Below are 14,229 nucleotides of genomic sequence, written 5' to 3'. Positions count from 1 at the left end.
TCAACTTCTATTCTCCTTGGCTGGAGCTCATCAGCTATCATCAACAATACTCCTCCCCCCATTTTATTCTCTCTGTCATTCCTGAACACACTATACCCATCACATTCAATCCCACTAGTTATATCATCTACAGTCAGCCATGTTTCACTAATACCTATAACCTGTGGTCTGGAAGTGCCAACCATGGCCAAAAACTCTTCCTTCTTGTTCCTAATACTCCTAGTGTTAGTGTACATGAATTTAAGACCCCCATTAGCCCCAACCCTACCTTGATGCCTTATATTAACTATCCCACTCAGATTTGTTGTCCTTATTTGCTCTCGCATATTATATTCATTCTTACATTCAACTGCCTCCATAAGGACTGTATCTCTATTCCCCCCCCCCTAACAAATCTAGTTTCCCTGAATTTGCACATCCACTACATTCAGCAACACTTTCTCAAGTCTTCTTACACCGTAACCATTCAAATGCAAGCCATCCATCTTATATAGATCCTTTCGCCCATCAAACTCACTCCACACATCCACAAATTCCACACCACTCGTCATACATAACCCACGCATAAAGTCATTTGCAATTATAGCCCTCCTTTTAAACATTTCACTGTCATACCGTGGCAAAAGACTAATCATTCTAACTCTCTCACTCTTTTCTTTTGCTACCTCAAACAATTCATTCAGGTCTTCTATCATTTCCATTTTATCTCCTTTCAAATCATTCGTACCTGCCACAACAATCATTTCTTTCATCCTTTCCTTTTGCTCTCTAATAGATGCAGTTACGTCCTTTATGGTCGCACCAGGTTGGTACGATTTTGTCAAATCCTCTACTAACACACCTCGTACTAACGAGTCTCCATACAGCACTCTATCCTTCATTTTGTTCATGTTCACATTCATACGTCTATTTTTCCTGTCATACCTTTTATTATTGGTTGGTTCATTCAGTCTACTTTTGTTCATGCACTCTAGCTGCTGTTTTGCTCTTTCTGTCGCACTATTCAACAACGCGATCTCACTCAATGCATCTATCTCATCTTTTTTGTTCTCTGAGAAACCATTTATACTATCATTCACACTTTCTACATTCACACTCTCACAATTTTCATGTACAACCTTGCCGTTTCTTGTCATATCCCTATTTCCTTCATTCTGAAGGTTGACAAAAATATCACACTCACGATCCGAAATACACTTCAATTCCGCATTCTCCCTACATTTTCTACACACATTCAATCCTTTATTATCATCTAACCACACTCCGACCGCACTCCGCAAAGCGTACATTTCACAGCTAGTACACTGACTCATTTCTTTTATGCTACCGTTCTTTGATAACGATGGCGAATCTTCATTACTGGCCGCCATTTTCCTTCGCACAGGTGCCATACTTATCTGTAACGTGTTTTGTCAAATTATACAAATTATCTTATCTAATCAAATTATCTTAGAAGTTCAAGGTCCAAAATAAGATTGCTTGGAACAATGCCTACCTTGATTAGTGCCTGCTGTGAATTTAAACATTAAGTACTACTGATAGATGTGTGTAAACTGATCAAATGAGAAGTTTTGTTTTATTAACTTGAGTTAAGAGAATTTATAGTTTTGAAGCAGTGAATTGTATGTTAAAGTTTAGAACATTGAATTGTAATGAGTGACTTAGCAAGATGTATTAAGTTATTTGTATTGTTTCATTTAAAAGTAGAATTCTTGTATTTGCTATATATCGTATATTAAATGTTTTATTTTGTTAATCTAAATATTGTGTTTGTCTGAACTCCCTTTTATTGCACCGTTCATAAAAAATTCGAATCTTGCGGGTGCCCCAAGTAGAATAATAAATAATTCGGCCTAATGAGAAGACTGCTAACTTAATTAAGAATTGATCCTACTATTTTATATAGACTAATCTAAAAATAGGGTGGCGCAGTATAATTATAAATTTCCCTACTTTTGGATCGGTGATCCATTCGCAATTAGTTGTTTTATTTATAAGAGTGACTCGAAACAAGATGGTAAATTAGAACACAACATGAAAATAGAACGTCACGACACTACCATTTCAAACCCACAACATTCAAGACCTCCTTTTATTTTTTTTGCCAGAAAAAAAAAATTTGAAAAATCTTATCAAATATGGATATCAAACATCTCTTAGTCCTTATGTTATTTCTCCAGCTGTTCTAAAGATTTGTGTTGCCTTCTTAATTTGTCCTGTTTCACTGGTATTTATTGTGCAATCTGGAAATTAGCATATATTCAGTCTACTCCAAGAAGGGCAACAAGTCTTTACTGTCTTTATCATTCTTTACCAGTTACGATCTAGTTGCTCTTGCTTCAGTTATTTCTCAATTAATAGAGATATCTATGAACAGTCAGTCAAATTCTGTTCGTAGATATTCATAAATGATTACTGTGTATTTTGTCACAGTCAGTCCATAGGTGATCATATTGGTTATGGCACTTTCCTTTTGACAAATGCCATGGAGACATTGAAATTTAAAGCTTTTGATACCATTAAGGCATATGATCAAGTTTTGTATCAAGGCCTGACAAAATTTAAGTCAACTCTGATCTTAAAATTTCTCTTCTGACTTCTGCAACTGAGATACTAGCTTTCTTTCTAGTTACATATTACATGTTATAATGGATAGGTGTTTATTTTCTGAGTACAATGAAAGCTGAGGAACCACAAGACTTTGTTGTTTTGTATACTCTTTTTCCTTTGGTATATCATTAATCATCTCTGTTTAACTGCAAATGCAGTCCAAAGATTTCTGATGATAGCATGTTGCAGTCCTTTGTCTTATCTGACACACACACACTGCTTTACAGAATCACTGAAACCTCTAAAAAGATATAAACTTCTACAACCTTAAGTTTGGATCTCCAAACCATATTTCAATGGAATTCTGACAGCATCGACAACTTCAGTGCTTGCAAAACTCATTCTTTTTTTTTCTTTTTTCTTTTTTTTTTTGCCGAGGAGAAAAAAAAAACAACTTCCAGTAGTTTAATATTGAGAACCAAAATAAATCTTTGGGGAAAAACATGTTGCTCTCTTGAGAAATTTGGAGAAAAGAGCAAAGCATATAATAAGGGAGAGTTCCTGCTGGATTTCTGTATCAAAGATGAACTTGTCATTATTAATACCATGATTCAAAATAAAGTTGTGCGCACATTCACGTGGAGACAAGATACAAGAAAAGTCTCATTGACTATGTTATTGTCAATAATGATATTGTCAAGCTGGTTCAAGACACTAGATTATGCAATAGATTTGAAATAGGAATTTATCATCATTTAGTTTTGAGCAGGATAAAAATAAATATCGTATTATTATTATTATTATTCAGGCCTCCATGGAATCAAGAGACTCATCGTGGGAGGTTCTTCCTAGGAAACACAATCTATTATACCACTCCTTGAACTCATTGACCGTTCTTGCTCTCACCACTCTATCAGGCAATTCATTCCATGGTTCAACCACCCTCCATGCAAAGAAACCACTCCTCACCCTCTTGCTCACAGCTTCCTTTCGTAACTTCCAGGGATGGAGTTTCTTTTCCTTTCCGTTGCTCCACCAAGTGAAAGAATCCAGTGTCCACCCTGTAACTGCCTCTCAACAGTTTCAAGCTGAAAACACCAACTTTCATCACCAGTGACAATTTTTTGTGACACATCATGATCTTGATCAACTTCATGGATGAAATTTTGACAACATGCAACCCAGTGCTCTCTCAGTTTGCGTGTCAACATGGCACAAACCTTGAACAAATCTTCCTCTCTGGAAAGAGATTTGCAGAAGAGGATTAGAAGATTAATTGGGCTGTTTTGTAACCAACACCAAGCTGTACAGCAAATAGCCTAGTGGTTAGTCGCCTGTCATGGTCAACAATTTCCCAAGTTTTTCCCACATTTTCATTTGTCCATGCAGAAACTGACCATCCACAGCATGGTTCATCCTTCAGGGACTCCCTCCCTTCTTTAAATGTTGAAAACCAGTGGAACACTTGTGCACAGCTCAAACAATCATTACTGTAATTTTTTTTTTTTGGTCTTGGTACACTTCTGTAGAAGTTTTTCCTAATTTAAAGTAAAATTTTATCACAGCTCTTTGCTTTATAATGCAACTTCTTACAATCTTACTGTGGTCTATATACTGAGGTCACTGATTAATTTGATATGTCTCTAGGTGGTTCAAGAGTTGGTTGTTGATGACCTTCTCCATAATGTTTGAGAGAAAAGAAGTGAGAGCAATTGGACTGTAGTTCATTGGCTGACTTTTATCACCTTTCTTTGAAATGGGCTGGATGTAGACCTGTTTCCATGTTGTAGGGTAGATGTCAGTTGAATACGATAGATTGAAGAGCCAACACAGGATAGGTTTTAGTTCTGGGGCATAATTTTTTAACACAATAGGTGGAATACAATCAGGCTAGATGTCTTGATTGTGTTCAGGTTATTAAGGATACTAAGGATTCAGATTTCTTTTTGTTGGAAGACATGAAGAGATCCGTTCTGTGGAGTGGAGGGAACTTTCCTCAGGTCATCAATGCAGGAAATGGAAATTGAAAAGAGAAGAGTGATGCCAGTAAGTTGGCCTTCTCTTTTGGTGAGGTGATTAGAGTACCATTGGGATGTAAGAGTGATGGACACCTGGGTGGGCAAAAGTTGGGTACAATGGCCTTGGCAAGGGACCAAATGGCAGTCGCTCCTTATTGCGACTGCCATTTGGGTAGGAGGGGAGTTTGCAGCTTTGGTTCTTTCAAAGTGTGATTTGGACTTATTGATTATTCTTTTACAACAGTGTGAGCAGCAGTGTAGGCAGCTGGAATTCTGGTCTTGAGCCATTCATGGTAAGCAGAGGATTTTTCTTTTACATTTTGGCACACTTTTTTTGGGAACCAAGGCTTGCTTGGTGGCTGAGAATTTGGAGTGGAATTTCTGTTATTTGGTCTGAGCAGCTGTTTGGATTAGAAGAACTACATGACTTCTTTTCCTCCTTTTCATGGTCCGACTACTGCTTCAGTTCTTCTAATCCGAACAGCTACTCAGAACACGAGACCATGAACTAGTGGGTTAAGGTTGTTCTGTGGCAAAAGAAACTTGTATGAGGTTGTGTTCCAAGTTTCCAAGAGGAGAACCAACAACCATAGTATACCTGAAAGGGAGCTTGTTAGGAAGAGGTCAAGTGTGTTAGCAAATTAAAGGGGGATTGTCTGGTATTCTGGTAAGATTGATGATCTGATAGGTCATTGCTGATGGCGAACACCTCAACATCCCTGCCTGCTTGATTGGTGAAACTGGAGAAAGTAATCCAATATGATTCATCATAAATCATCATTAAAATTATGGAAAAAAACTCCAGATGATGACCTTAATGTGAAGGTTGAAACGTCAAGTGATTATTTTGGTTTATATTAAACTGAAGTTTTACTCTAACACGGTAGTTGTTTCCATATTTTTATTGATTTATTCTGATAACCGTATAGCCATGAAGGATAGGACGCCAATACGAGTTGTGGACATTGAAGTCCCCCAAGAAGGATGACCTCAGTATTGGGGTATTTAGAGTGCAGAAAGTCAAAACTTAGAGGGAAAAAGTTGAAGACTTCAGAGTGGTTAACGGAGTTAGGAGAGCAATAGAGTGAGCATATGAAAAAGACAGGTTGATTTGGTAAAGAAATTTTGAGGCAAAGAAGATCAAACAGTGGAGATTGAAGGATTTGCAGACTCTGGCATGGTAGTATATCGGGTCTGATGAATACACAAGTGCCACCCTGTGGCAGAAAGAGCTATTTAATGTGTACTTTGGGCTTGAGGTATACAATGGCAGTTGAGTTTGCTAGTTGGGGTTCTGAAAGGAATAGTATTTCTGGTTTAGATGACTGTAGGTGGTGGTGGTGGTGCACATCATTTATATTGCTGTTTATGCCATGGATGTTTGTGAAGTGGATTTTTTTTTTTTTTTTTTTGTTAAGAATTACTATTGGTGGGGTGTTTGGTTGGATTTCTGTTGTCTTTTATGATTTTTTTTTGGTTAGATTTTTAATATTTTTACATGTTTTTAGTATACATATGGAGATGTAACAAATGCATTGTTAACATATCATCAAGGTAGATATCAGGAAAAAGGAAAAGTGGATGACCCAATATACACTGGTGTTCATAGCCTAAGGACAAACTACATTCTTACCTGTATATGAAAAAAAAAAAAAAAAATTTCATGACTTCAGCCAAATGCAGACACACATTTATTGCTAGTATACTTATAAATTATATTACACAAAAAATGTGTTATAAATTTCATACAAATTAAATTACAATACTTTTTTTGCAAAAGTTAGAAATTTCCTAAGGACATTAATATACTGCGCTTATGGAAAACTATGCAAGAGACATTTCGGTATGGAATATGTGTACCCCGAACTGCAATGCAGCTCTCACAACATCATACCATGCATAGCACCAAGTGATTCAGGAGTTCTTGAAGCAAACTGGTCCACTCCTATTTCAGAGCAAGGATAAAGTCTTATTTGTTTGCTGGAGTGAAATTTCGAGCATCGGTGTGTCTCCCTATTGCATCCCAAACCCGTTCTATGGGGTTGAGATCTTGAGTGTGTGTGCTTCCCTCTCTAATTGATTAACATCCTTGGTCTTCAGAAGTATCCCCACTATGGTGTAGCATTGTCACCCATAAAAATAAATTCTTGCCTACAGCACCATAGATCAATGGAATATGGTGTTAAAGAACTTTGTTGCAATATCATTCATCAGTCATAGTCCCTTTTTCCAGCACTTGTAGCTTGCTTCATCCATTAATCATAATGCCTCCCCACACCATGACTCCAGCACTGCAGTACCTATCCCTTTCAAGAACATTCTTGTGATGGTGAGCAGTACCAGTTTCATGCCATATCAGGGGTTACACTTTGGGATACCAAGTTATAAGGCTACATACTGTATTGGTGGAGCTGTACTTTTGGAATTGGATGAGATTCAGGATCTTGGGGTAATGGTGGACAGCAAACTAAAGTTCTGAGGCCATGTTGGAAGTATTGTGATGGTGAGCTGTAGCATGCTGTAGCTGCAATACAATGTGCAGAAGACAGCATATCGTATTGCTGCTATGATAAAAAGTACATTGGCACGTAGGGATGAGGAGATGGTGGTATCTCTATATAAGGCATTGGTCAGACCACACACATGGACTGTTGTGCTCAAATTTGGTTACTAGTTTTCATTGTGACGTGGAAACAGTAGGAAGGGTCCAAAGACAAATGACCAAAATGATATCAGGTCTCTGGTGTGTTGGTTATACATAGTGGTTGAGCAGATGGAAATGGTGGATAGGAAGAAAAGAGAAGATATGATAGAGGCCCTCAAGTTAGTTAAGGGATTCTACCAGATTAATATTGAAGGAGTTATAAAAATAGTGAATGTTATAAGATGGGATGAACAAGAGGCCTTCCCTGAAAATTGTATAAATATGTGGTGAAGAAGGGTGTGAGGAGTAGATTTTTTATATATATATATATAGAGGGCTGTTGGTGAGTGTAATGCATTGCCAGAGCACATTGTGAATATTATTATTATTATTATTATTATTATTTTACACCTCCAAGGAGTCCAAAGACTCATCTGGGGAGGGCACCAGCTCTACAGCTCCATCTCCAACACTCAATTACCAACTAACCGCAACTATGCTAATGCCATCTACCGCCGACCACCACTGGTATTTCCACAGACAATAACAAACATCCATGCCCACGGCAGGATTCGAACCCACAGCCTTTTGGCTGGAGATGTCGATATGATACCCACTCGGCCAACCAGGTTGACGAATTATTCTAATTTTTTTTTGCATAAGCTGATGTATATTATTATTACGTGACATCTCCCGGGAGTCCAAACACTCATCGAGGAAGGTGGAGACTCTACAACTGTCTCCACCACTCAGTTTTCCGACTACAACGAACCGCACCTACCATCTACACCACCGCCTTGTACCATTCACCAATACAACTAGTATTTCCACAGACAATCACAAACATGCATGCCCATGGCGGGATTCAAACATGCAGCCTTTCGACTGGAGAGCGGATACGGTAACCACTCTGCCAACCAGACCAAAATAATGATGATGAACAGCTTATTTTTCTACCCACTACAGGGTGAAGGCCTCTCCCAGTACTTGGGTGAACGAATGTATTAAAGTGAAAGACAATCACAAACATCCATGCCTACGTGGAATTTGAACCCGCAACTTCTTGGCTGAAGAGATATGTTAACCTCTCGGCCAACCAGGCTGGCAATATAGGGCGGGGATGTAAATAATTTGAAAGTTATTATGATCATTATGATAGACACGTTGCTGGTTGAGTGAGCCTCCCATGATGACTCCATGATGGCTACTGTAATAATAATAATAATAATAATACAGAATTTCTCATGGTCACAGTGATGCCTTGACTGCTGTTTTTTTTTTCTTGTCACATTACTCTTATATAAAAAACACTAGGTAAATAGCATACATGTAACAAAAATCAATTACATGTTCTTAAACACAAATAAAAACTACCAAGTCTCTAAAAATAATCACTTGTTTGTGTGCCACATGCTCCTTGTAACATTAAATACAATTCAAAAATAAATATGGAAATAGACAACAGAATAAGCAAAGATGGTAGTATAATGAGCAGTTAATTCTATAAATTTGTATAGCTTAAGAGAGAAATTACTCAAGATACTGAAGTGGCTGTATAGAAGACAGTGTTCAAATTAGTTTTAACTTATGGATTTGAGAGTTTGGTAGAAATTAACAGGTGATCAAAGACTAGAGAACACAGATATGAGAGCTCTGAGAAAAATTAGGCATGTAAAATTTATCATCAGTTTACAAATCCTATTAAACATGAATCACTTGAATCAGGAAGAAATTTTATCATTGTCAGCATCCAGGAATGATGTGTGAGCACAATGAACCACTACTACCATCCTCATCTACACAAGCACCATCTACTGCCCACCACTAGTATTTTCACAGACAATCACAAACATCCATGTCCACGGCAGGATTCGAACCTGCAGCCTTTTGGCTGGAGAGCAGATACACTAATCACTCAGCCAACCAGGCTTGTATTCCTATACTAGTTTTGTTAACATAACATTGTAAAATAATATTTAGATAAAATTCCCACTGTTCACATATTTTCATTCATTCAGCTTTAGTGCAAAATCTTAGAATTTATAATGTATTAGAAAATATTGTAAAATATTTTATTGTCTTTAATTTTTTCAATAGGACACAGTTGTAGCCTTACAAGCACTTGCAGATATGGCAACATTATTAATGTCACAGTCGTCATTTATTAATATTAATGCCAATTTTAAATATGGGGATGCTGGAAGCATGGCTGTTCGAATTACAGATCAGAATATGGAGAATATTCAGAAATTAATGGTAATATGCAAATATTAACCAACTGAATTTAGACAAGAACTTTATAATTTTTTTTTTCAAAATAGATAATTTAAAAAATCTTTAAAATTATAACATAGATAAATATTGAATAACTAACATTCATATTTTATGTGTATGGATGTTACAATAAAGCAAGACAGTACAAATAACCTTACATAAATGTTTGACCAAACTAACACATTAGAAGTCTATGTACATTTCAGTGTATTTTATTATTTTTTGGTATCCTTAGGTCCAATAAATTATAAAGAATTATATAGAAACAACTAACAAAGATGTAAGAGTAGTTAAACCATATATGAAATAAATACTTCTGTATAAAGAGTAATTTCTAAACTTGCAACATTTAATTTTCAGTGCAGTTCTCATCATGTGTCAGCCATTTGAGGACTTAATGTGGCTATTATTTCTCAGATGGTCTAGTGTAGCTATCTCTAGAGTCAGTGTTGAATCACTTCTTTTCACAAATCATGAAGCTTCATGTCCTGGTTACATTTAAGAGTTTCATGGATAAGAATAATTTGCATCAACTTAATAAAGTCTGTCTCTCATTATAATAGTCTTCTCAGAATAGGAACAGATATTCTAATTCATTTCATGGCCTTCTACCATAGAATTTTGTCTATACTTGTATATTTCATCCTCTGGTAACCAGTAATGATTGGAACTTATAACAGGCTTAAATTACTTTAAAGTTATGTTCTTTCAATATGTTACCATATCGCTGGAAACTAAACCAACACCTGGAATCATAGCTGTTTAATTTTTTTTATTATATAAAATGCCATTAAATCTTTAATAATAAAAGAAGAGTATATTTATCTAAATATTAGAATTCTTCCAACTGATCTCTTATTCAGCTTGGAAATCACAACATTTTTACCAATTGTGTCTAGGAAAATATTACAAACTATTAAGAGATTCATTTCACCATATATTACAAGGATGGTCTAAAATGTTCTCGGCCTAACAATGAAAAAACAAATTTATAATTTCAAAATTATTTTTATTTTTCAACATAATTTCCCTTAAGACTAATACATTTATTCCAGCGATGCTCCAGCACCATTATCCTGATCCTGTAGTGGTTCTCAATAAGATCTGCAAAATACCCCTCTACAGTTGCAATCACCTCTGGATTCGAAGAAAAATGCTGCCCAGCAAGGAAGAGTTTTAGTTTTGGAAAGAGACAGAAGTCAGAGGGAACCAAATCTGGGGAATAGGGTGGGTTTTCCAACAATTTATAGTGCAGATCCCTTAATTTTCCCATTGCCAAAACACTTTTGTGGACAGGTACATTGTCCTGATGAAAGATAATTTTTTCTTCTGCAAAACCAGGTCTTTTCTCATTAATTTTTTTCGTCTAGTCTGGTTAAAAGATCGAAATAATATTCCCTGGTTATTGTCTTTGTTTATTAACATAATTGTTAATAAACAAAATGCCTTTAGCATCACAAAACACCAATGCCATGACCTTTCCTGTGGTTGATGGAACCGACTTTGTTTTCTTCAGTGCTGAACAACCGGCTTCTGTCCACTGTTTTGATTGCTGTTTGGATACTGGTGTGTAATGGTGAATCCAAGTCTAATCCATAGTAATAAATCGATGCACAAAATCAGTTTTATTCTTATTAAAACACTACAAGCACTGTTCAAAGATTTTCATGCGAGTGCGTTTTTGATCTGCTGTGAGCGAGTGTGGCACCCATCTTGTGCAAAGCTTTTTCTTTTGCAATTCTTTATGCAAAATATATCCTACACGTTCTTTTGAAATGCCTATAGTCTCAGCCATTTCACTCACTTTGACTCGCCGGTCATCCAATACCATGTTGTGCACTTGATCAATGATTTCTGGTGTTGTTACACTTTTTGGATGTCCTTCACATGGATCATCTTCAAGGCTGGTATGGCCACATATAAACTCGGCAGCTCGTTTGTTAATTGTCGAAAACGAAGGAGAAGAGTGCCCAGAAACTTCTATGAACTTCAAATGAATTTCTTTTGTTGTTACACCTTCTTTTACAAAGAATTTTATAACCCCACAATACTCGATTTTATCCATTTCAAGGGATACAGACAACACTTTTGCTTCAGACAGCTGTATAAAACAAACTACTACGTAGAATGACTTGCAATTTCACATGGATGCTTATGGTAGATGTACCAACTTAGAAAAAAAAAACTTGCCAATAGTGTTGCCATCTATGGACAATGCTGAAAACTTTTCAGACCACCCTCGTATAAAGCTTTTTAAACACTGCCTTGGCATGAATTACTTGTAATGAATAGTTGTTCATTACAAGTACCATGTTTGCCGGCGTATAAGACACGTCCCTTTTTTTGTACACATTTTTTAGGAAAAACACTTTATCACTGAATATTATAATGAATTTACAGTATTTCAAATATAAAGTAATAAGTAGGTCTACTTTCAACAAATACCTAATCTAACTAGGAAGGAGTAACAGTAATTGAAGAGACACTTGAAACCTCTTCTAAATCAGAATCTGTGTCCTTCCTCATACAACAAATTGTCCTCTGTACCATCCAGTGCATTACTAATGCCAAAATGAATTAACCACTGTCTCAGTTTTTGCAGCATCCCATAAAGCTTTGACCCACTCACAAACTTGCGAAATGCTAGGCCTCTTCCTTCTTCCTGATGGCATAACCTCAAAATCTGAAGACTGCAGCCACTTCTCCTACATAAATCCCTTAAATGGTTTATTAATCCAGACATCTAAAGGTTGAAGCTGACTAGTTAGACCTCCTGGAATTACAGCTAACTGAGTTTTCAATTCCTTGAGTTTATTTTTAACATCTTCTGTTCTGTGAGAACGAAACTGATCCCATACTAGCAGGGCAGGCTTCTTCAGCAGTCCTGCAGGGTGCCTAGACCAAATTTTATTCTGGAACCTTGTCCATGTTTCCTATTTGCGCAAGTTCAAAATTTTCTCGTTTCCTTGCATTAATGACGAGTCGATGAAATTCAATTTGTAGACACTGAAAGTCCCGCTTTTCTGTGGTCTAAAATCCAAGTATTCAGTTCTACCTCAAGTTCTGGCCATTTTGCAGTTCCACTTCGTAGGTTATGTTTACTGTGAATTGCTTTTTTTTTAATCCTCTTCCTGATTCCGTTAAGTTCTTATCATTTTCTCAGTTGCGGGTGGCTTGAAATGCCTCTCTGCAGCCCTGTTTCCATGTTCTTTAGCATATGCAATCACACGTAGCTTGTATTCAATATTGTAGCAATGCTGACGTTTTTCAGCCATAATTTGTCAAGAAATGTAGAGAAAATTTAATGGCAGAAATTTATCACCGTTGACAACAACCGCGACAATTGGAAAGTTTAAACAAACAGGAACACAGCTGTGATCGTCAATGACAGCGCATGCACATCCACTGAACTTATGTAACTGGAATGCTCTCACACACCCCAAGGAAGCTGAAAAGAAATCGTGTAAATCGGAACAGAGAAAATTTACAGAAATGAAAGTAATAAAAAACTGAGTTTTGGCGTATAAGACGCACTCTGTTTTTCAGACTTATTTTCAGAGAAAAAAAGGGCATCTTATATGCCGACAAATACGGTAATTCATGAACTTGTTGGAATAGTTGTTCTAGGTAGAAAAAATGTCCTCTGCTGGAAGACTTTGACACACAACTATTCCAACAAGTTTAATAACAAAGTTACTTTTTGGTTATTAATGGCCTAAGTAGCTTGAAAAGTTCTGTTCTTGGTCTTTAAAGCAGAGGAACCTGATTATTTAAACCCTTAGCTGGCCCATAGTACTAATGATTGATAGGTTTATAACAACAGTACTAATGATAGGTTTGCAGTCCATAATCTCTATAGTCTTACACTATCTTGTAGATGGAATGAACATCATGTTCATTTATAGTTTGCATGTATGAATAGGGAAAGTATATACAGAAATATGGATATTAATGAAAGTAAGCCATATTACCATATTGTATTCATAACTGGTATTACCAAAAGAAAGAGAACAAAAATATTTGAGATTCTTCTAAATAAAAATACAAGGTGTCATATTTAGATAATAATGAATGGTGAAAGGAAGGAGTAGCAAAGCATTACTTGAAAAATTTCTTCTTCATCTGTCACACACCATCTACATTTAATAGAATTGTTCATTCATGTTACATTTTGGAAAATTATGGAGACAACTACCGTGTTTGATGTGTGTAGATTTGTGTAGATTTTTGTGTTTCGATTTTGTAAGTGTAGACTTTGGTTTATATTAAACTAAAGTTTTACTCAAACATGGTAGTTGTCTCCATAATTTTCCAAAATGTATTCTGATCACTGTGTAAACTTAAAAGAAAGGGTTCATTCATGTTCATTCTTTCTCTTACTTGCAGCATAACAATAGAATTATTTTTCGTTGTCTTTAGCTTGAAGTGCCAGTTTCTTTTCATACTCATACTTAGCTCTTTGTACAACAGTTGTAACTCTTCTGGCCTACTCCTTATAATTTTCATAATTACATCATCCTTATACACATGGTGTTCCTTCTACATAATTTTTTTTTAATTTTTATGAATCTCTTTCTTCATAAGTTTACACATCCATTTCACTCCTATTCTATTTATTCTGCAAACTCTAGGGACATATTAAAATAACTTTCATGGCTTACACACAGTGGCGCACCCAGAGGGGGGGGGGGGGGGCAAGGGGCCTGGGCACCCCCCCCCAAAAAAAAAAAGGAAAGGAAAAAA

The 14,229-nt window shown here is 36.3% G+C and overlaps 1 protein-coding gene across 1 annotated transcript in view; it reads left to right on the top strand.

Annotated features, from left to right (window-relative positions):
* Positions 1 to 14,229, top strand: part of LOC150096624 (CD109 antigen-like) — a 930,782-nt gene that overhangs the window by 837,351 nt on the left and 79,202 nt on the right. Inside the window, exon 30 of the mRNA XM_090407963.1 lies at positions 9,310 to 9,468. Coding sequence (XP_090264089.1) covers positions 9,310 to 9,468 — 159 coding nt within the window. The remainder of the gene's footprint in view (positions 1 to 9,309; positions 9,469 to 14,229) is intronic.

This window comes from Typopeltis vanoorti, chromosome 18, assembly GCF_054136105.1.
Source record: "Typopeltis vanoorti isolate ZY-2024b chromosome 18, IOZ_Tvanoo_1.0, whole genome shotgun sequence".
Classification (NCBI taxonomy): Eukaryota; Metazoa; Arthropoda; class Arachnida; order Uropygi; family Thelyphonidae; genus Typopeltis; species Typopeltis vanoorti.
The sequence above is the reverse complement of the archived record's forward strand: the minus strand, read 5'-3'. Positions and strand labels throughout refer to the sequence as shown.